Source organism: Myotis brandtii, unplaced genomic scaffold (assembly GCF_000412655.1).
Source record: "Myotis brandtii unplaced genomic scaffold, ASM41265v1 scaffold344, whole genome shotgun sequence".
NCBI classification, from domain to species: domain Eukaryota; kingdom Metazoa; phylum Chordata; class Mammalia; order Chiroptera; family Vespertilionidae; genus Myotis; species Myotis brandtii.
Genome location: NW_005363247.1, coordinates 5,536,214 through 5,559,222, shown reverse-complemented (window position 1 = coordinate 5,559,222; position 23,009 = coordinate 5,536,214). Strand labels below are relative to the sequence as shown.

The window sequence follows — 23,009 nt, the reverse complement described above, 5'->3', positions numbered from 1 at the left end:
CAGCCGGACCCACCCCCTATTAGGGGTCAGCGAGGGAGGGGCCAGCTGGGGGGAGGGGCGGCGGGAGGTTGGCCGCTGGCCCCACCCCCTGATCGGGCTGAGTTTGCTGGCCGCAGTGGGCGTCATAGCGACCAGTCATTTCGGTCATTACGGCGTTATGGGTGCTGGCTTTTTATATATATAGATTATGGTATGTTACTGAGAAACATCTATGTGATACAGATGAAAGAACACAGAACAAAAGTCATGGTCAAATGTCACTTTGTGTGACCCTTAACCAATTTCTCCACTCAGTTTCCTCTTCTTCAAATGTAGAAATAATACAAGTTTTGCATATATTTCATATTATTTCAGAATAAAGTGAGAATGAATATGTATTCATTTTGAAATTTGTGAAGTGCTGTTCAGATATAATTAAATATTATACATACACAAATAAAAACAAGCAATATTGTAACCTTACCATACACATAGCTTATTAAACCATGGAACTTCAGGATGCTGATATCAAAGTTATTTATCACTTCATCCAGTACTTGATACCATATTGAAGATACAAAAACAAAAATGGAATATCCTTTCTGTTTGAAATATTGATATAGATGTTAAATTCATGTCATTGTAATTGTTTGAAGAGATCATTTAACAGGTATTTCATAGTTCATTCAAGAATGCATGGAGACATTGAGATCGCATGGTCCTTTATCATTTTTAGAGACAGATCCCTTTGAAAATCTAATGAAAACTAAGGATCTTCTCCCAGAAAAATGTTTGTATCTTATATAAACAGAATTTTGCAAGGAATTTCAAAGGTGTTCATATGATTGACATTTAGTAAGACTTTGGTGATAAGGCTTCCTTTCTGATTTCTGGGTTTTCTAGACTATTATGGCCTCCACCTATTCCTTGCTTTAGCTACATTCCATCTAAAGTCTGTCTCTTTAACAATCTTAATGCTTGTGTTCAGACTACCCTCACTATTGCCATTCTCTACACTTTTCATCAGTGCTTATCCCCAGTGCAGGCAGTAAGGGGGAGGGGGGGTGCGGGGGAAGGAGGCATGAACCAGGCTAACAAATGTAAGAAACAGACGAAGGCTTTAGACAGAAGTGGCGGTTGTAGGTAGTTCCAGTATTAGCAGATGAGGTTGCAGCGAGGCTGAAACAGAGGCCAATAGTCTGAGAAACTAAACTGTTAAAATTTTCACTGAAACAGTCAAATATTTGAAATTATTTGTTACTGTGTTCATTTGTAAGCAGCTGTCCATTGAGATTCTCTGTAATTTAACCATCTCCCACCTTTAATAATGTAATATAAACTGATTTTTAAGATGTAAAATACTGTAACAGTGTATGGGGTTGTCATGCTGGATTATAATATGGTTTGATGTGATGTAAAGAAAAGTTGCACAACATCACATCTGTTGTATGCAATGCCAGCCCTATGGACAAACAGGCCAAAGTTCTTTTTCTCTATTAGTCCATGTAACAACTAAATATTTTTCCAGGTTTGTAGAATTTTAATCCCCAGATTTTCTACTTTTGCTTCTAAATCCTCAGCTTATTTAACACTTTTTTTTATCATTTCATCAACAGTACTCAATATTTAGTATCTTCAGACAATAAATAAATTGGCATCTATTAACAACAAAATCCAAGGTCAATATTTTAAAATGCAAACATATTCTTAGAATACCAGAGAGCATGTTCTTATTTTGTAACTTCAGCAACAGTCACCCGAGATCCTCAAAAGTGTTACTGTTTAGAGTAAGGGCATGTAAGTTCTTTGTAAGCCAGATGGAGTCACTATTGTGGAAGTTTGCTTTTTATTATCTGATGTTGGTTTAAATTTTTATATGCTAGTGCCAACATGATCCAATGAGAGTCTATTTTTAAAATAAAATCTAGAAGAAGGTAGCAAACTACTTAATAATGAATGTGAAGAATTGAATTAGCGTGTTATTTTATGTTCTTAAAAAAATTATTGGTATTGCAAGGTGAATTTTTGTAGTAATATTACATGTTGATAACCGACACTGATTTTAAGATTTCCGCATTATATAAGCAGAAAACACCGGGAACAGAGATTTAAGGTGCAGAGATGCTGCTGAGGCAGCATTAACGTGAATTAGATTCCTGTTAGGTAGTGCTCAGTGGAAGGGGATGTGCATATGCAGGGTTTAAAGAAACTTAAAAGCGTGAGAGACATTTTTAATTTAGAATGCCAACAGGAATCGTTTGATATCCGAAGTATAGCTTGCAATGTTTTTTCCTACAAGATTTCATCACCATTCAGAATGCTTTCTTGTTTAAATGTGATACTATATTTTTATATACAATTCATAAAATAAACAGTAGATGATAGAGAAATCACTTTTTTTAGAGGGAGAAAGAAACATATGATATAAGGAAATAGAACATGCTATGAAATTCAAAGCTTCTACTTATTGTATTTTAACTAATTTTTATTAATCTTGCTTACATTTGTTTTGTTAAATTAGGGTCACTAGTGTTAGTAGATTAAAACTTTTTATGATTCTTTTAATCTGGAACTATTATTTTTCAGTTTCTTTATCTTATAGACCACTGATGAATTCTTCAATTTCTTCAAGCGGCTCTTTTTCAAATTTTGTAACCATTTAATTTTCTAGTAATAACGTTCTGCAGAAAGAAGTTAAAGTGAATAGTTTCTCAACATAAATAAGTATATTAGAAAGCAGATTTATATTGCTAGGCTTTGAAGAGGAAGATCTTTGTGGACATTTAAAACACCAAGGAATTATAAAGCCATGGTGAAGAGCAGGCTAGTAAAGCAAGATATCTTTCTTTGCTGATGTGCCATCAACTGAAAATTAATATGAATTAGTCCTGTAGCTAACAGTGAGCTACAGGTACTAACTTCCCTAAAACACTGAAATAGGAAGTGGTAGAAGAAACTGGTAAAAGAAACCCCAAGGACATCCTCTTTTTCCCCCCTATGATCCCTTTAATCCTTGAATTGTCAAACCACATGGAAAATAACAGAGCTGCATAGTTCTAAGACTTAAGTGAAATTATCTTTTTAAAATAAAATGTTAGGTCTTTTCATATCTCCGGACAAGAATAAGGCATGTATTCCATTCAGAAAGAGTAACTTGGAACAAGAGATGAATATTGCTTTTGTATGTTTAATACAATATTATTATCTATGACTAAGCAGGCTGCACCCAGTAGAAAAAACTTATAGCCAATATTTTATTTTCTGTTTTTGAAACAGATGATTCAACGAGAAGCAGATGTGAAAAGCAAGGTAACTGCTGTGGCACTGACAGACTCTGTTCACAATGTGTGGCATCAAGAAGCTGGCAAAACCATTCGAGAGTGGATGAGAGAGGTGAGACTGGGTTTTTCCAATGTCGAGATGAATGAGCGTGAGCCTTTATATCCTGATCCCCCACCAACATGTATCACCTTCCACCCTCAAATGCCCTTTCTAGAGGCAGAACATTGAGAGGGAATAGAAAAAAAACTAGACATATTTGAAATAAGAGAAAACCCTTCTGAAGAACAAATACTTTGAAAGTCCTCTTCCCTTTTTTGGTTTGCTATAGAATATTACATATGCATACAATATACTGTAGGAGCTTTGGCTGAAGAAGGTCATGATCTGTTAAGAGGTTATTAGCCCCTGATATTTAATTTTCCCACTGGTGCACTTAATTACAAGAAAGAAACTTGGCTGTACTCTGGTCTCCTCCTTCCCTGAATTCTTAAGTGGATTGGCTCACCACTGCCAGTAGGGGGAGAAGAAATAAAAAGCAGAAATAGTGTTTTGCCAGACTCTTAATCTAGAAGAAACCCTAGAGCTGGTCAGGATCCAGCCTCCAGTTAAGAAAGCTTCTTGTCGCCCTAATCGGTCTGGCTCAGTGGATAGAGCGTCGGCCTGCGGACTGAGGGGTCCCGGGTTCGGTTCTGGTCAAGGGCATGTACCTTGGTTGCGGGCACATCCCCAGTAGGGGACGTGCAGGGGGCAGCTGATCGATGTTTCTCTCTCATGGATGTTTCTAACTCTCTATCCCTCTCCCTTCCTCTCTGTAAAAAATCAATAAAATATATATTTAAAAAAAAAAAAAAAGAAAGCTTCTTGTCATTTTTTTTAAGGGCTAGTGAACTTGAAAACTAACAGGGACTCATTGACTATGCTCCCACTTAAAACAAAACAAAACTTTCAGCCCATTATTTCCTTTATTTCTATCTATATATATAAAAGCCTAAGCATCCATTACGATGGAACAACTGGAACAACCGGTTGCTATGATGTGCACTGACCACCAGGGGGCAGACACTCAGTGCAGGAGCTGCCCCCAGCCTGCAGGCCCTGATTGCCGATGGAGCCTGCCAGCCAACCTCCTGGTCCCTATCCCTGGCCTGCAGGCCCCGATGGCCCAATCGGGGCCGAGCCCCCTGGCTGGGATGGGAAATTGGAGAGGAGGGGGTGGCGGCGAACATGGCCCCGTTCCCCTGGGGGCCGAGGGCCAGCTCCCTCCTTGGGACCAGCAGCCAACTTCCCAGGATTCTCCCTGCAGCTGGCAGGACCTGATTGGCCCACCGCCTGCCCTCTGTGGTGGTGGGTCCCCCCCACAACCCCCCGTAAGCCGGCAGGCCCCAATTGCCTGATTGGGGCCAGGTCCCAGGCTGGGAGGGGGAACTAGGGGTGGGTAGCGGCAAATGAGGGCAGTGAGGAAAGGAGGAGGGTGAAGGCAGGGAGGCCGGGAACCATACAGTGGCAGCATGCAGGCAGGGAGGGAAGGAGGAGGTGGTAAGGCGGGAAACCCGATCGTCCCTGATCGTCGGCCAGGCCTAGGGACCCCACTGGTGCACGAATTTCATGCACCAGACCTCTAGTTATAGATAAACAGCTGAAGTTTTTATTTATATTTACCTTTTTGATATTATAAGCAATTGACATCAGCCACATCATGCTATAGCAGTTGTTTAGTCAGATCACATGCTTATATGAATAAGCTGGTTGACCTAGATTTTTTCTCAGTTTTTGTTGATGGAACACCCAGACATTTATTCAGCTGACCGCTCACCATAGCTGTGGTGGGTAACATCTACCAGCCCTCATGGTGCATGGTAAGGACTGAGTTGACATTGGAAGAGTTTCAAAAACTAGGACTAGGCTATATAATCCCATAGTGGTGTTATCATAATACCACCTATCTGTTTACACTGTTGTTGTCATTCCCCAATAGAAAAAGTACCTTTATCATAAAAAGTCTAAAATAGTTTTACTCCATTCCTCATAATGCTATAAACATATAAAGGTGGATTTATTTTCATCTATTCTAACTCCCAGGTGTTTTCTGACCACATTAGTTTTCATATTTTTTCTTTTACATGTATCTGAATCCTTAATTGTCTCTTCCAAGGGCTTAAACTTTTTCTAGAGACATTTTATGTATTTCATGCTGATACTTTTTTTTTGTGCTATTTATCTGTCCAAATGGATACATGAACAGCTTCCAGCCCATGTGGAATTTAGGACCTGTCCCAAACTAGAAATATCCTGTTCATTATTTTTTCAACGGGGCATTCTTTGTGTCTCATTCTAGATGACAAATATAACACTATTTATTTAGGTTTACTTTTTTAGGTATTTCTAACTAAAACTAGATAAGGTGTCCCCTTCCAAAATCAGAATATATTCTTTGGATTTCATCTGACTGAAATAGGCAGTAATTTAAAGCATCTTAATGTAATCAAAACTGCCAGTTATTTCTTTGCTAATAGCCTTTGTTAAAAACATTCTAATGTTATAAAATTTTACAAATGACCTATCTCTTGAATAGTTCCTTCAACTCCCTTGATTATGCCTTAGGCATGAAGCAGCATGAAGAGTTTTGCATTATGACATACCAAAATTCAAACCCCAGCTCAATTCAAACCTACCTAACTGTAGTCTTGGGCAAGTTGCTTAATATCTTGTATATTCTCTCTAAAATATAAAACCTACCTTGTAAACATTGTTGGCACTGTAAAGAAGATTAATAAATCACAGCTATTGTTGTTATAGTAACCTTCACATCCCCAAATAATGTGAAATACATGAACTGTATTTTCTTTTTGTTTTATGAATGATTTTTATATTCAAAATATCTTACAAAAGAGATGGGTAGGGAGTTAGGAGAACTGAATTTTGATTGTGTTTCTGGCTTAGTTACTCATTAGGTAAATAAATAATTAGAGATCAAGCATGTACCAGATACTTTGCTTAGACTTATAGTCTTGGGAAAGCCACTTTTTTGTTCTTCTGGGCCTAGTTCGTAATTGTGAATTAGAGGTAATTTCTATTTTATCTACTTCCTGAACTATTTTGAGAATCAAACATGATGAGCAAGAAAAAAACTCCTTGAAAAGCAAATAGTACTATTTAAATAAATGAAATGTATTATTATAGAAAACACTATAATATCCCAAAGATAAAAATTATTAGAGCAGAGTTGATGGAGCTTTGAAATTATCCCTGCTCAGAGTTCATCCCTAAAGCAAGAACAAAATCAGAAACTATAGAAGACTATGCCAGGTGTCCTTGTAAGAACTCACTAAATGTTTGACCCCCGCCTTGTAGATAATTTATGTGGTTTGGCAAGATAAGAGTCCAGTGTTTTCCAACACTTAGGATGAAACTCCATCCTCTCTTCTTTCACCTTTATTAGTCCTTGTCTATTCTGCGAGATTCCTTGAAATAATGAAGACAAACAAGCCTGGGGTCAGTAGACAGAAAGGATGGTTGTCTTGAGCACGGGGATTGGGAGAAGGTGTGGTAGGGGAGCCTTTGTGTCCCTTGGCGTCCACCTCCTCCTCGCCTCCTGCTCTAGCCTCATTTAGAATCATCTCAGAAACTGAGATATTTTGCAAATATCCCTCCCAAGAAAAACACCTTAGCCAAACTGGAATGTCTTCTCTAAAAATAGCAGTCGCGTTATAGATGAAGCCACAGTGCTTTCGGCCTCATGACTGGCTCCATTATTTCACCCAACACCGCTTTAAAATGTGAAAGTAGGACAGTGGTACAAGCTGCCCACTCATTCCTGTTAGATTGCAAATTAGTAAAACTGTCTTTTGTTTTGTAAGCCAGTTTAAATTAATATTTTAAAGTTATTGATGTTAAGTACTTGTTTTCTATAAAAAGCTGATTTTTCAGTCCTGTTCCTTAGCATACATAAAGAATGTTAAGTACTATATTTTTGTATTACTTGTATAATTGTAAAATAACAATTTCCTTTAAAGAAAGAAGGTCAGAGAGGGTTACTTTTGGCAATTACTACAAGTGAAACCTACTCCCAACCAAAAGACCCAGTGCACATACTAACCAGCCTCATGAGGAGAGGTCAAAGGTGGCCAAAGGCAGCTCCTGAGAGACACTTCTCACCTCAGGCTCCAGGATGTAAAGGCTGCATGGGCAAGGATGATCCTGGAGACCGTTATGCCAAGTGCAATAGCCAGACATAGGAAGGAAAATTCTCCATAATCTGACATATATGTGGAATCTAAAAAAGTAAACACACAGAAGAGAGTAGGCGGTGACTACCAGTGGCAGGGAGATGAAGGAAATGGGGAGATGTTGGCAAAGAGTACAAAGTTGCAGTTATGCAGGTTACCTAAGTTTAGAGACCTGATGGTCAGCATGATGACTGTACTTAACAATATTGGATTGAACACTAGAAATTTGCTAAGAGAATAGACTTCAGTTTTTCTCAACACACACACACACACACACACACACACACAAATCTATGTGAGATTTGTTATTTAGCTTGACTATAATAAGAAAACATTTCACTATATACATGTATATCACATCATGTTATATACCTTAAATGTATAATTTTTATTTTAAAAAATAAAAATAGAAAAGGCTGAGTGGGCAAATTTCATTTGCTGCCTTACCCCTAGCTTCTGAAAGTCTCCAGCCAACCCAATGTATGGTTCTCCGTAGCGGTCAGGAACCCTTACCTATCGCCATGCAGCTCTGTGTGTCGGTGCTGGACACTCAGACTGGTGAATTGTTCTTGTTGTATGAGGAGACAATACCTGCCACATTAAAGATCGGTGCCTAAGGCATGGATGATTTACTACTCAGACAAATGAAATAAAAGTGAATCAAATCCTAAACTCCAAATACTTCCAAATACCTTGCATAGGAATACCTACTATCTATTTTCTCTTTAAACATAATATACTTTTATTTAAAAAAATTAATTCATTTCATATCTACACTAAAATATTGCAAACCCTTGGTTCAAATGTCAAAGAGAGTCACTTAGTACTGTGGCCAAAGGCACTTCTAATCATTAGTAATAGTTCCCAAGCTTTTGGATTTCACAAAGAAGACAATTTACAACCCCCAAATCCCATAAGGTCATCATTTCAGAGTAAAAGACCTTTAAATTGAAAACACTTAACTTTAAGAAACACTCACTTATAGTGACTATTTTTCTCTTTTTCCCTCAGACCCAGAGAAACTCTAGTTACATGATCCATCCTCATATGCTGGCTCTGGTCCAGGGCTTCTTTCTTCATGCTTGTTGGTTGGGATGAGGCTCAGGCATGGCTCTGTTGGTACCTCTAGTCCAGTATGCCCTGTGTTGTCTGCTTGGGCACCTGAGAATAGATCTCCAGGGACTGGGCATTCACTCCAGCATGTTTTGAGTTTAGATAGGGCATCCATTTTCTTTTTTTTAATCCTCACCCAAATATGTTGAAAGAGAGAGGATAGGTGGAGAAAGTGAGAAAGAGAAACATCAATATGAGAGAGAAACATCAATCAGTTGCCTCCCATACATGCCCTGACCAGAGATTGGACCCCCCACCAAGGTGCGTGCCCTGATTGGGAATCGAACCCGCAATCTTTTGGCGTACAGGACGACACTCCAACCAACTGAATCACCTCGCTAGGGCTAAATAGTGCTTTCCCACTGAGCTGCCTCTGTCGCCAGCACTTTGCTAGCGTTCATCTCAACTGAAGAACTGGGGTGAGTCGGGGGCAAACTGGGGCATTGAGAAGACGGATAGAATAAGCATTAGAACAGTGATAGAGATTTGATTTCTAAACTATAGAAACACATCTCAGAATAGGGAATTATATTTGACTAGAAGCCTGGTGCATGAAAATTTATGCACTGGAGGGGGCGTCCCTCAGGCCGGCCTGCCCCCTCTCACAGTCTGGGAGCCCTCAGGGGCAGGAGGCGACCAGGCGATCAGGGAAAGACAACGCCCCCATCACACCTCTGCTGCTGCCACTGCCAGCAGTGCAAGCCTCAGCCGGCCCTGGTTACCTGAGCCTCGGGCGGCCCTGGGTGGCTGGGCAGCCGCCATCCGAGGCTTAACTGCACCTCAGGCGGCTGGGGAGCTGAGGGAACTGGGGGACTCGGGCCTTGCCACACGCTTACCGCCCCGGCGGGGCTCAGGGGACTGGGCACCGCCATCTTGTGGCTGTGGGTGCCGCCATCTTTGAGGGCATGGCAGCCAATTAGCATATTCCCTCCTTATTGGCTGTGGGTGCTGCTACCTTTGAGGGTGGGTAGTCAATTAGCATATTCCCTCCTTATTGTATGTGGGCACCACCATCTTTGTGTGAGGGTCAATTAGCATATTCCCTCTTTATAAGATAGGATAAGATAGAATTTCAGATAGTTTGACTTAATATATTATGGCTGTATGTCTTTCTCATACTTCTTTCTTTACATATATTTCCCAGTGTGCTTACATTATTTTATTTCATTATACTCTATGACATGGAAAACCTATTTTTAGCTTGTTTTGCCCAGTTTTCTATATATTTTTTCCAGGGCGGGTTGGGGGAGGATAAAGATTTCACAAGTGCACACATGCACATGTATACACTGATAAAATTTATGGTATCAAACCTTTACCATTCTATACAGGTACTTTGTCATTCCTGAGAAGTTTTGTACATACTTTTAATTATAACATGTTTATTTTTTTACCCTATTTTTATGAGAGAGCAAAGCCCAAACATGTACTTTGGCTGGTGTGGCTCACTGGTTGAGCATTGTCCTTTGCACCAAGAGGGCACATGTCCAGGTTGCGGGTTTGATTCCCAATCGGGGGCGTACAGGAGGCAGCCAATCAATATTTCTCCCTCTCATCAATGTGTCTCTCTCTCCTTCTCCCTTCTCTCTAAAATCAATAAAAACATAATTTCAAAAAAAATTTAAAGCCCAAACATATGCCTAGATAAAAACAAATTTCAGAATCATAAAATGTTAACTACATTTTGCTTTAAATGTTTAAGTTAAAAGTGACCTGGATAAAATCCATTTTGTTCAGCTTTTTAAATTCAGTGGTAACGAGTTAAAAAATGATTAATCGCCTGCACATTGTAATGTACCATCACTTTTATTAATACTAGAAATATCCTATAAGACATAGTTTTACATATGTGAAGTGTATGTGGGCAGTATTAAGAGTGACATATCACCTGGGTAATAGCTGACTTTCATCAGATTTGGAGGTACTACTAGGATGAATAATAATTAAAATATATGCCTAATCGCTGCCTGTCTTTCGGTAGTGCTAATTGCTGTCATTGAAAAGACTGAATTGTTTAAGAAAGAGAGAGAGAAAGAGAAAGTCATTCTTCATTGAAGCTATCTCCCTGTATCATTGGGAGCCTATTTTTAGTACCTATAGAAGTCATGATTTTTGAATTTATTAGGGGCTGTGATGAATGATAAAACAAATCATCCATTTACATATCTTGACACTGCTTTGGAGAATACTTATTTCTTACAAGCAAGTGTCACATTGTATATAAAAGCTGGCTAATTGTCTGCTAATCTTCTGCATTATCCAGAACTCTCTGATGTGGTATTCTATCAATAGTAATATTAATTTGACTTATTTCAAATGTATGAAATATCTTCTAAAACCCCATTTCTTTTATAATTTCTGTTCTTTTATATTGTATAATTTTGCATTCAGCTGCTAATTAAGATTAGGAGTACAAGTTAAGAATACATATCCACTTTAAACCCTCAAGCTTTTATAATACAAGAAAACACTAATATTTTATCCATTTTAAATATAAAAAAGAGAGAAAGCATTTAAGAACATTACTAGATGTTGTGTTTGTTTTCATGGATTTTTTTCCACACAGTTCAATAGTTTCATTGATCTACTGTTTCTTACAAAAATCTGCCATGCTTTGTGAACTTCACTTTCTAATCTCATACAGCAACCCTTCCTTTATGTTATTCCTGCTCTCCCTGGTCCCAGAACAGTAGGGTTGCCTTGACAAATCTATTCAAAAGCCATTCCTCAGCCTTTATTGGTGGGGACTGGGGCCTTTGAAATTCTCTCCTCACTGCAACACAGCTGACATCTTCTTCCAGACAGAATGAATTAAGGAAACACAATAAGACACTTGATCTACCAGTCAAGGATCTTTCCACAGTGAGGACGGATTCCATGGTGCACAACCAGGGCAGCAAGCATCTAAAAATACACAATACGTGGTTGTTTACCAGAATGGCAATCAGCGATTTTTCCAACATGATTGATGGGATGATTTCTTTTAAAATAAAATCTGTTTGGAAATTCAGTGTGTGTGTGTGTGTGTGTGTGTGTGTGTGTGTGTGTGTGTGTGTGTTGGAAATTTTTTAAGAGACATATATGAGGTTAATCACATTTTTTGAGCCAGACTTAAAATCAGATTTAAAATGTATGGAAGGAATATAAATTATTTTTATTTCATTTGTCTGAATTGTAAGTTATTATTATCTTTACTATTGAAAGCTTTGTGTCCTCAGACACACCGCTACAATTCACCAGATTGTGTTTCTTTTGAACTCTTTAATACATCATTCATTGATCCAGGTTGAAGTAAAAATTAAGAGATGGTATCATTATAAGGGCCAGATTTTGAGGAGTAAGTATAAAATCTATTTCTTCTAGTATTACAAAGACAAAGAATATAGTTTTAAAATGTAGCTACTTTTTCACGTGTTCAAAATAATATTAATTTCTATCTAAAAGTTAATAATGGACACCCTTTTTAGTTTCTTTTAATTATAATCCTAGCCTTCTCTTGGAAATATATTACATCACTAGAGGGCCGGTGCATGAAATTCGTGCACGAGTACGGTCCTTAGGCCTGCCCAGCAATCGAAGTACAAGCATCTGGTGTGGAAGGGCAGGTCCCAGCTGATCTCTGGGCCCTGGGCAGCACCTGGTCCCCCGGGCCCCCGAGCATCCCCCTCTGTCTGAGTCACAGTGCCCAAGTCTCCACATGGAGATGCTGTGAGTGCGACCGGACATTGCAGGCTGGAGCGCAGCATGGGCCTCTTGGCCACCCAGTGGCGCTGCATGGAAGCCAGACAGGCAGCACGCTATCTCCCAGCTGGTCTCGCAGACTGGCTCTTCGCGAAACCACAGGGAGCCCAACCAGCCCCTGTGGTCCCGGTGGCTGCAGCCTGGCTCACCCAGATGACACTGTGCAGGTGCGGCGTGGGCTCCTCACGGGTGCCCGGCACCTGAGTACGGGGGCTTCCCCGGTGTGCGAGCCCTGGCGTCCTGGGGGAGGGTAGCAGTGGGAGTGAGAGCAAGCTCAGCGGACACCCCGCATTCTCACCACACCTCTGTCCCCGTCACCCCCTCCCCCAGGTAGCCGGCGAGAGGTCACAGTGTGTCACCAACACCCACTATGTTCCATGCCGCCCTCTGGTGGTCAAACTTCCGTTGAGAAGACAATTTGCATAATAGGTTTTTATTATATAGGATGGTTTAATGAAGGTCACCTGTATTCTTAATATCAACACACATGATTTGCTGAACTGTAGAAGATAAACTTTCCACAGTCATGTAGGTCATCAATAATTACTGACTGTTTGCATAAGAAAACCTTTTATAGTGTATGAAAAATAAATTGAATATACTTCTAGTGGATAAATTAATCTCTACAACCTGAAAAGTTGGTCTTGGCTTAAATTATGCTTCAACAGGAAATTGTCTCTATTACATTGCAGAACTGCTGTAATTGGGTCTCTAGCTCAGAACCATTAGACACTTCAGTGGAGTCCATGCTGCCTGACTGCCCCCGAGTCTCTGCAGGTATGTGTTTGATGAGATGTATGGGTTTTGTGTGTTTTTTAAGGTGAAAAAAATATGCTTATGAAATGTGGAATTCTGTTTTGCAAATTAAGCATGTTGTTCTGCTTTGAATCTTCAAACGAGTTATTGATAATATACGGCATGGGTCTGATCCACTACCAGAAATTTGTTAAGTAGCTAAAAATGTGTACCATCAAACTCCGTAAAGATGAATAGGTGAAACAATCTGAGAGTACTGAAGACAGTTGCTGTTGAAGCTTAGGGAAACAAGATGTCCATAAATTAAAAGTTGATTATAAGACAAGGACTGGGTAGCCATACAGGATCTCAGAATATTTGTCTCTGATTGAGTACCAATTCAGTGATACAATAGGCAGTCAAGTCTCTGAATTTGGAAAAAGAGACTGCTGTGGCATATAGTCTTTAGGAAAGGTTTTCATGCAGAAGATTTTGGCTGGACTTTGTGTGTTAGGATTTGGATTGTCAGAAGATATACAGGATGGCATTTTAGTCAAAAGAAACAGAGCAATGTAAGGAATAAGTGCTAGAATGGATATGAAGATGTTCTCAGGAAACGAAGGCAGAACTGGCTGCTACTGAAAGGAAGGAAGTGGAGGGTGAGCCCCTTAGGTGGGCTCCAGACAGTGGATGGATGGCTGACACTGGTTCCCAGCCTACAGACTTTGTACTTTTGTCTCTAATCTCTAGATTGCTTCTGGTTTTGGCTTTCACCATTCTCAACCATTGTTGATAGTAAACACAAATTGAGCGATGATATCTGGTTATGGCTACAGAACCAGATATGGCTTGGTTTGACCATAGACGCCAAAAAATAAGCAGAAGTTTTGAACATGAACTACTCTAAGCAGCATTCAGAGGAGAGAGTGAATCACTACATATTAAGAGTTGCAGACATGTTTATGCATTTGAAGGAAATAATTTGGACAGCATTTTAAGTACTAGGTAAAGAACTGTTATAAATAAATTTCACTATCATTATAGCCTAAAATCATGGGAATGGGAAGGAACAGTTTTGCTAGTAGGTCACTAAGGGTAATAAGAAGAGAGGTCAGTCCCATTTCCACCCCTTCATTCCCAGATCTGGGAGAAATAGGACAGTCTATTAAATGCTAATTTAGAGCAAATATCACTTCCTAGAGGACATTGTCTCATCCTAGAAGACACTATAACTGAGTCTTCAAAAAGTCCTTTCACCATTCTATCAAGCCTGCTGCGTAAGGGTCATGGGGAACATGGTAAGACCAGTGAATGTTGGCAAGCCTAAGGCTCTTTTTTGTCCCCGCACTTGCTTTCTCTGATGGCAGCCAGCTGTCATGTTGTGAGCCGCTCTGTGGAGAGGTCCATGTGGCAAGGAATTGGTGTCTCTGGCCAAGAGCCAGTGAGAACCTGAGGCCTGCCAACAGCCACATGAGTGACCTTGGAAGAGGATCCTGTCCCAGTTGAGCTTTGTGATGCCTGCAACCCCAGCCAAGACCTTGACTGTGGCCTGTGAGAGACCCGGTACCAATTATCCAGCTAAGCCATGCTCAGATTCCTGACCCACAGAAACTGTGGGTGATGTGTCTTGTTTTAAGCTACCAAATTTTGAGGTGATTTGTTCCACAGTAGTAGATAATTATTAATGCAGTAGGTTTAAACTTCAACTCTCGTGGTCTCAAGCTTAAGTAAAAGCAACCTTAACTTTTTTGAGACTAAAGCCTTATAAAGCTCATCTTTGCTCTGATACCTTAGGGTTAAGAGCCACTCTTTCTAAAAAGGCACTAAAAAACTCATTGAAGACAATTCATTCCTCTACTTCAGTGGTTTTCAACCTTGGCTGCACATTAGAATCACCTGGGAATCTTTTTAAAATCCTGATTTCTGGGCCTCAGCCTCTGGAAATTCTGTTTCTTTGTTATGGGGTGGGGCCACAATGGCAGCAGCAGGCAAGCAAGCTACCAAGGACAGGGGTGTAAGAGTGAGCACCTCCTGCCAACCCAGAACCTCTTGGGTGGGGCCACAACATTAGTAACAAAGAAACAGAATTTCTGGAGGATGAGGCCCAGAAATCAGGATTTTAAAAAGATTCCCAGGTGATTCTAATGTGCAGCCAAGGTTGAGAACCACTGCTCTACTTGTTCCCCTACTGCCACATTAGACTTGGCTGTACAGTTTATCAGAGAGAAGATACTAAGTTTCTTATCACACTCATTTGATCTTACATTAAGTCATCTCACTATTCAGCTCTTCTCTGACCCAATTTTTCTTAGGGCAGAACTTACTCTCTGTAACCTTCTATTCCCTGTGGGATGTTATTCCAACACATTTGGCTTAAATGAGGAGGAGATTCCCTATACATTCCCCTGCCTATTTCAAATATTTATTGAGCATTTATTATATTCCAAGTACTGGGGACATAGCAGTCAACAATAGGTTGTCATGACTGTTTTTTCCCCCAAAACAAAACAAAACACATTTTTTAAAGAACTATTTCCTGGCCTTCTGCTAGTGGGTAGGTTCTTTCTTGTGAAGCTGGTATCAACATTAGGTTGCATCAAATGATAAAAGAGTTAGGGCCGGCACCCCAGTATTTTCCACACCAACTTATAAAAACTGAACAGCTTTCAATCAAAATCAGTGATTTCCCTTAAATAATCCTTACAAAAATGTTAACAAGGGATGTAACATAATCAAAAATGGGGTTTTAAAAAAGATTTGAGGGAAGCGAGAAGCCAGAAAACAGTAGACTCAGCAGGCTGTGGTGATAGAGCTGGTATATGAGGTTGATGGCATGTACTGGAGAGGCAGCAGTGGGAACAGCGAGGGTGGGAGAGCCCTAACAAATAGGACTCGACACTCCTTGATGATAAATAGATGGGTTGTGGAGGCTAATAGAAAAGGAAGAGACAATGGTAAGTTCCAGTGAAATGTTACTGGAATAATGAAAATACCATTGCTAGAATAGGGGAAAAGAAAAGGGAATTCAATTAAGGAGAAAAAATGATGAAATTGTTTTATGACCTACTTAATTGAGGTGATAGCAATTATGGTGATGGCAGGAAATTCAAATGGAAATAACCAAAGGTTGTTGAAGTACATTTGAATCACCTGAAATTCTCTGATCAATAATTCTGTTATCTATAATTTAAAATGTTAGTATTATTTGAAGATTTCAATATGTGTACTGAACACTGGTTAGTAATGGGTATTCAAACTATATGTTCAATTTAGCGAAGTCTTTTTTTCCAGCTTTCAACATTATAGAGTTTTTGTTGTTGTAATATGCTTCTTATCTTTTGACTGGAAGTTTCATGGTCATAGCAATAAAATTTCCTATAAAAATACATATTCATTTAATACTGTATTTTTCCATTATTACTAAATATGTAGTAATTACTAAATTTAATCCTATAGGAGTGAGTGAAAACACAAAAACTTGTGTTTTCCTTTACACAAAAATAGATCTATTGATCATAATAGTTTAATTTTATGAATGTTGTTACCTGTGACTATATATTTTAAGAATAGATAAAATACAGTTTTTAAATTATACTTAAAATGTCACTGATAATTATTTCACTATAGTTATATTGTTCTTACTTTTCTTTTGAAAGCAAATGTAATACTTGACAATGCCATGCTTAAGAGTGGGCAATGTTGCACCTTCTACTTAAAATGAAGTCTGACTTTTCAGTTGTCATAACATATAGTGAATGGTGGAATTTTGACGGATCTTGAGTATGTGTCTAGTGCCCCACTTTTTCCTATTAATAGTGTTTCCTACTAGTAATATCAGTCAGCTAAAAACACTGTTACTCAGAGAATTATGTAATAGGTTAATAGGATCTGGTTTAGAGTATAGCCCACACTGATTGTTTGTACATTTGTTATAAAATGGCAACAGCAAATATCTGCTCATTTATAGAAATGTTATGAAGATAATTTTTTAAGTGTCTGGAGGGGTATTTGAGTTCACCAGAAGGAAGGCGCTGTAAAAAGTAATGTGGTGCTATATATTTTCATTAGGCATTTTAGAATTTAAGGCTATAATTTATTTTAAGACTATTATTGATCATTTGAATCCTATAGGAGTGAAAAGGCATTTCTAAAAATACTCTCCTTTCCATTTCCTTATCTAATTTTATTTTTAAACAATAAGTAACTTAGTTATTTGTGTTTTCCTATGTTTTCTGTGACATTGGTATGGTCACAAAATAGTATACAGAAACCAGAGTCACAGAAAGGTAGAAAATACAGTGACAAAATCAAAAGGCAAACTACCAGTGGAACGAAAAATGCTCAGTAGGTCAAATAAATCGGGGCACAGTAAAGCTTAAAGCAACATTTGGGTAGCAGTAAAGATGAAATTAGAAGTGATCTTGCATGGTGTGCTGCTCCCCAAAGATAGCTAATATAATTTTTGGCCGTGTCTGAGGAGGCATTCTCCCAGGGTGAATGAAAGGAAAGCAAAACCTGAATGTTGGAAACCAGACAAGGTTACAGAGATTGACATCTTCTGACTTCTTACAAGTCTGGACACAGCTTGTTTGGCTGGCGCATGGCTGACAGGCTGCTCTTTGCCAGGCTGGTTCTAAGGCTGCTGCTAAGGCTCCTAGACTTCCCACTCCCTCCAGCTGTGCTCCTTACACGCAGTTCTGGGTATGTGCATTCATTCTGCAAGTATTTGCTATGGCCTGAAGCTGCTCCAGGGACAGACATAGCAGGTAGTTACAGCAGAGAAGGTCCTGCATGGAGCTTATCATCTAGTAGCGGAGACAGTTATTAAACAAGGTAAATAGGAAAGAATATAGTATGTTAGATGGTGGAAGTTGGTAGGAGAAATATAAAGCAGGAAGAAAGAGCCTGAAATATATGTATGTGGAGGAGAGGATTTGAATTTTTAGGGAGGTGGCAGGAAAGACCTCACTGAGAAGATGACATTTCTAGGACATGCCTTCTAGTCCTGACCTCTACCACCTCCCATTGATAAAAACAACAGTATTGCCTTCCTGACTTTAGAGATCCTTGTCCTAGACTTCAGGGTTTCTGTTCAGCTCTGAAATCTGTGCCCTAATTCCTTCCCCATAGTCTCTTGTCCTGAGTTCTTGAAAACCTGACCAACACATCAGACCCATGTTACCCTAAGGTTTATGGTAACCGTAAGTATAGCTAACAGCAAGTTATTGAGGCTATTCCTATCCCACTCTTCCTTACACAACACACATAGAAAAGTATAACATATGTTCAGCACTCTGGAGTTCACAGGCAGGGTTGCTTATGTCCAGGTGAGACGATGGTGCCCTCCTGGCTGACTTGCAGGATGAGGAGGCAATATTTTTATATACTTGTGACCACCAGGCACACAGGATGGAAAGCCCTGCCCCACAGCTTTAATTTTTCACCTGTTGCCTGAACCTAAATTCACTAAATGATGTGGTTTATGTGCCTATCAACATATTTCCTCCCAGAACTTGTATTATTCTCATTTTTTCTTGCTCTTGTCATGCTTGAGACAGGCTTTTCTCTATTATTTCAGCTTACCTAGAACACTTGGTGTGAATCGGGGCACCTCACAATTAGAACAATAACAGCAGAAATGTTTAAAAAAAAGAAGAAGAAGCAGCAGCAGCAGCAGCAGGATGTGGGGGGAGGGGGGAAAGAGCCTTAGTAGATCTCTTAAGAGTTAAGAACTAAACTTGAAAACTGACTATATTTAGATGATCTTGTCTTGGTTGTGAATATAGGAGAAGGGGACTGCTGATAACATTTTCCTAAACTGTCAAGCCTTATTTCCCCTCCAGAAAAGACAGTGGGAAATTAGTAATTTCTAGGTGAATTTGAATTGTAGAAAACGTGCTAATGTAACCCTAATTTCATCCAGATTGACTGTTTACATTGACTAAACTTACTGAATATTTGCTAAATATTCACTTCACTTTATTGCTGAAAATATGTCTTGAGAAAATGACACTAAGGAGTTATATCTCTTCTTTGTTAGTGAATAATCACTTCCTTCTAAAGATAGCAATGAAAAATCTACAGTAATTGCTTCTAGAATGTGGTGTCATTCAGAATGTATAGACAAGTTGAGTTGTTTAATATGTTTTTAGACTCAGCTCAAGTTAATTAGGTAATTGAAAATCTATACTTTGCCTTACAAACAGACCTTAAAAGTCAGGGCATATTAGCATATATGATACTGTCTCACTTTTTGACTCCATGTACTATACAAGAATTGTTGCATTCATTCAAAGGATAGATATTTTAATCCTTTAAATGATGCTTTCAGTAAATAAATAGTACTTCTCAGGCAGTTTTTGTTCTTTACTCTAGAATTGGCCTTGTAGCTGTTATTCATCAGTTAGCTTCCCTATTCATTGTTCTATGCTACCTAATAATTATTAGTTAATTTAAGGGATAAGTGTTCTAAAAGTTGACCACCAGAAATTCTTGTGCTTTCAGTGAATCATTCATGATAATTAATTGGAATCAGGAATTCTGGGGATTTAAAGAATCATTTAAAATAACCTATCTAAATTCTATATGATATTTATGTAGATCACCAATATTTGCATACTTAATCAGGTTCAATGTGATCCCGTGATTTTGACTCTCAGTTTTCCAGTAATCACAGTGAATATAAGTAGTTTCATTCCAGAAATCTCACTTTTAAAAAAATTAAAAATAGCCACCATGTTTTTTACAGCTTTCTGAACCAATTTGTGAAAATCCTTCGAAGAATTTGGCAGTAAAGGTGGCAATCTCCTTTTACTGAGCTAACTCTTCCCTTTAAAGATAAAAAATTGTAAGACTAATTATTTTTTGAATGCTTTGGGATACATAATTGAATAATATGAATTTGTATTTGTACTTGAAAGTTATGAATTAATTTGGAAGAGCTGTTACTTTTACTGTCCCCATAGCAGTGTCTAATGGCTCTTAATGCTATGTTCCCAATTGTTGGAAAAGTAAGTTGAGGATCACTGGTACCTAAGACAGAAACTTTTGTCCTTTTTACCATAAGTATTGGTCTCCTTGCCATGGCTGTGCTTCACTTGTCCCCTATTTCTCTACCTCTGTGTCAAGTTCTGTCTGGGTCACTGCTCTTGATGGCTTTCTGTATGTGTGTGTGTGTGTGTGTGTGTGTGTGTGTCTCATCTGGTCTAGTCTCTGTGTATGACTCTTACAGTTTTTGTCTACTCTGTCCTCCTGACTTCAGTCTCCCCACCTAGGGATTCCTATAGCCTCTGGCATCACATCTCCCCCAGCCCACAGTCTCTGCCTGCGCCTGCCTGACCTGTGGTGTTCACTGAGTCCACTGAGCTTTACTTCTCTTTGACTATGGGATACATGCCTCCCTCAAGTCACAAGGTCTCTTCTCTTGACATATTCCCTGTCTGCTCCCACCTACACCCTACCCTCCCTGCCAACTCTGTCCTGTCACTGAGAGACATCAAATCACCAGAGATAATGTATCTGCTGGCAAAAATAACCCAAAACAAACCTCATCAGAGAAATTGCATTGCTTTCTAGACATAATTCACAACATCTAAAATAAATACTTTGGTATGAAGTGAAAATTCAAAATGAACATTAGGCACCATGGATAGGCCAAATATGTTCTATTTATAAAATCCCAAGATGTTCTAAGTTGATTATCAGCACTTTAAAAGAAGGGGTATTTTTTAAGGTTTTGTTTCATCATATTCTTTTCTTTTTCAATATATTTTTATTGATTTCAGAGAGGAAGGAAGAGGGAGAGAGAGATAGAAACATCCGTGATGACAGAGAATCATTGATGGGCTGCCTCCTGCACACCCCCCACTGGGGATCGATCCTGCAACCTGGGCATGTGCCCTTGACCAGAATCAAACCTGGGACCTTTCAGTCTGCAGGCCTACGCTCTATCCACTGAACCAGACCAGCTAGGGCTGTTTCATCATATTCTTAAAATATAGTCTTACTTTAAAGGAGAATAGTTATATTTAATTATAAATTTTGAGAGATAATTTGTTTGACCAGTGACTTCAGTTTTTAGTCATCAAAATGGATTTAACTAATATATCATGTGCAAATATTCTTTGAGAATTGGTACTAGTATTTCTGTCCATATTGTCTGTTAATATCCCCTTCAGTCATACATATCTCACCTCAGGTATTCAATATGTTATACTAATAAATAAAGTAATCATGTACCAGCTAGTTTACAGATATTTTGAAAAATTTCATGGCACAATCCTTGACAGAATTCAGTTATATTACAGAATTTTATAATTTCTAAAATACTGTAGAAGTTACTTGTTGAAAATTTGGGCAAAGACACATGAACATAATTTTAAGTTTATGTAGCAATGATTTCTATAAATGAGGCTATTATAAGAAACCCTAAATTAAATTTTCACCTTCACTCCATGTTATTATGTTGTACTTTAAATATATGTTCCAGATGAATATGTTACTTTTCATTTCAAACTCCATAATCAACATTTATGATGAAGAGCTTTAGATTTATCATGACTGTGGGAAATTTGTATTCTCCCAAATATGTGGAGAATTCTATGATATGGCCAGATAAAGATATACAATCACATTATCTATAAGATGTAGATAATACTAGAACCAACACATTGGGTTTTGTCAGAATTAAGTGAAATAACCTACATAGGACTATTAAAATAGTACTGGGCATATAGTTAGGACTCAAAATATAGGTGGTCCTCGCTTTGCAAGGTTCCAGTATATACAAATTTCAGCCACCATAGTTTAGCTAAATAACACCAACTCCCCTGGAAAAAAAGTTCAAATTTCAGTTACCACAATATATTAAGTGTGAATGATTGCACTAAGTACAAATTTCTATCTAAATGGTAGATGGCACATTATGATCAGTGGCCAGTCAGCACTTCTGTCAAAATCTGTCGCTGACTTATCACTGTATATCTGCTATTCAATTCATACACAGATAGCACTAACTTCCATTTTACAAAATGGATGATCAAAAGAGAGACTTGGCCAACAAAGATAAAAGTGCAGGAAAGAAATGAAATGCTGGAAATGAAATTAGAAAGTGTTTGTGATGAAAAAGATGAAGATGTCCCAGAGGAAATGACACTAGCAAAACAAACAAACAAAAACACTTCACATCAAATGAACTCTGAGATATTTCATGACATTGGAAGTGTAAAGGATAAAATGTTGGAAGCTGATCTGACTTAGGAGTGTGATAATTTGCCAAGGCATAGAAAAGGTTTGCTTGAACTGTATCATAAGTTATATGACAAGAAGGCAAGCACTGTTCAAACTACTCTTAATAAGTTTTTATAAAGAAATAAAGTAACCATGGACATAGATAATAGTGGGGTGAAGGCCTGGGGAGGGGTTTGGAGTGGGGAGTAGGGGGTCAATGGGAGAAACAAAGGGGGACATCTGTAATATTTTCAACAATAAAGATAAATTTTTAAAAGTAAGTTAAATAACTGGAAAAGGAAGGGGGATGAAGAAGTACAAATTTCCACTTATAAAATAAGTCATGGAGATGTAATTTGCAGCATAAGGAATATTGTCAATAATATTGTAATAACTCTTTGGTAACAGATGGTTACTAGAGTTACCGTGGTGACCACTTCATAAGGTATATAAATGTTGGATTACTATGTTGTATACATGAAACTAATATAATATTGTATGTCAACTATAATCTATACTAATAAAAGCGTAATATGCTAATTAGACCGGGAGACCTTCCGGACAAAGTCATGGTGGCGGGGCCAAGGCAGAGGCGGTTAGGGGCTATCAGGCCAGGAGGGGATGGCAGTTGGGGGCGAGCAGGCCGGCAGTGGGGGGCAGTTAGGGGTGATCAGGCTGGCAGGGGGGGCAGTTGGGGGCGAGCAG

The 23,009-nt window shown here is 38.7% G+C and overlaps 1 protein-coding gene across 5 annotated transcripts in view; it reads left to right on the top strand.

The window, feature by feature from the left end:
- Window positions 1–23,009, top strand: part of FAM172A (family with sequence similarity 172, member A) — a 357,065-nt gene that overhangs the window by 212,902 nt on the left and 121,154 nt on the right. For 4 of the 5 annotated variants that reach the window (XM_014543960.1, XM_014543961.1, XM_014543963.1 and 1 more), the window contains 2 exons: window positions 3,256–3,372; window positions 13,034–13,118. In XM_014543960.1, coding sequence (XP_014399446.1) covers window positions 3,256–3,372; window positions 13,034–13,118 — 202 coding nt within the window. Of the gene's footprint in view, window positions 1–3,255; window positions 3,373–13,033; window positions 13,119–21,564; window positions 21,627–23,009 lie in introns of those variants that run through there. The other variant, XM_014543962.1, reaches the window with a different exon arrangement.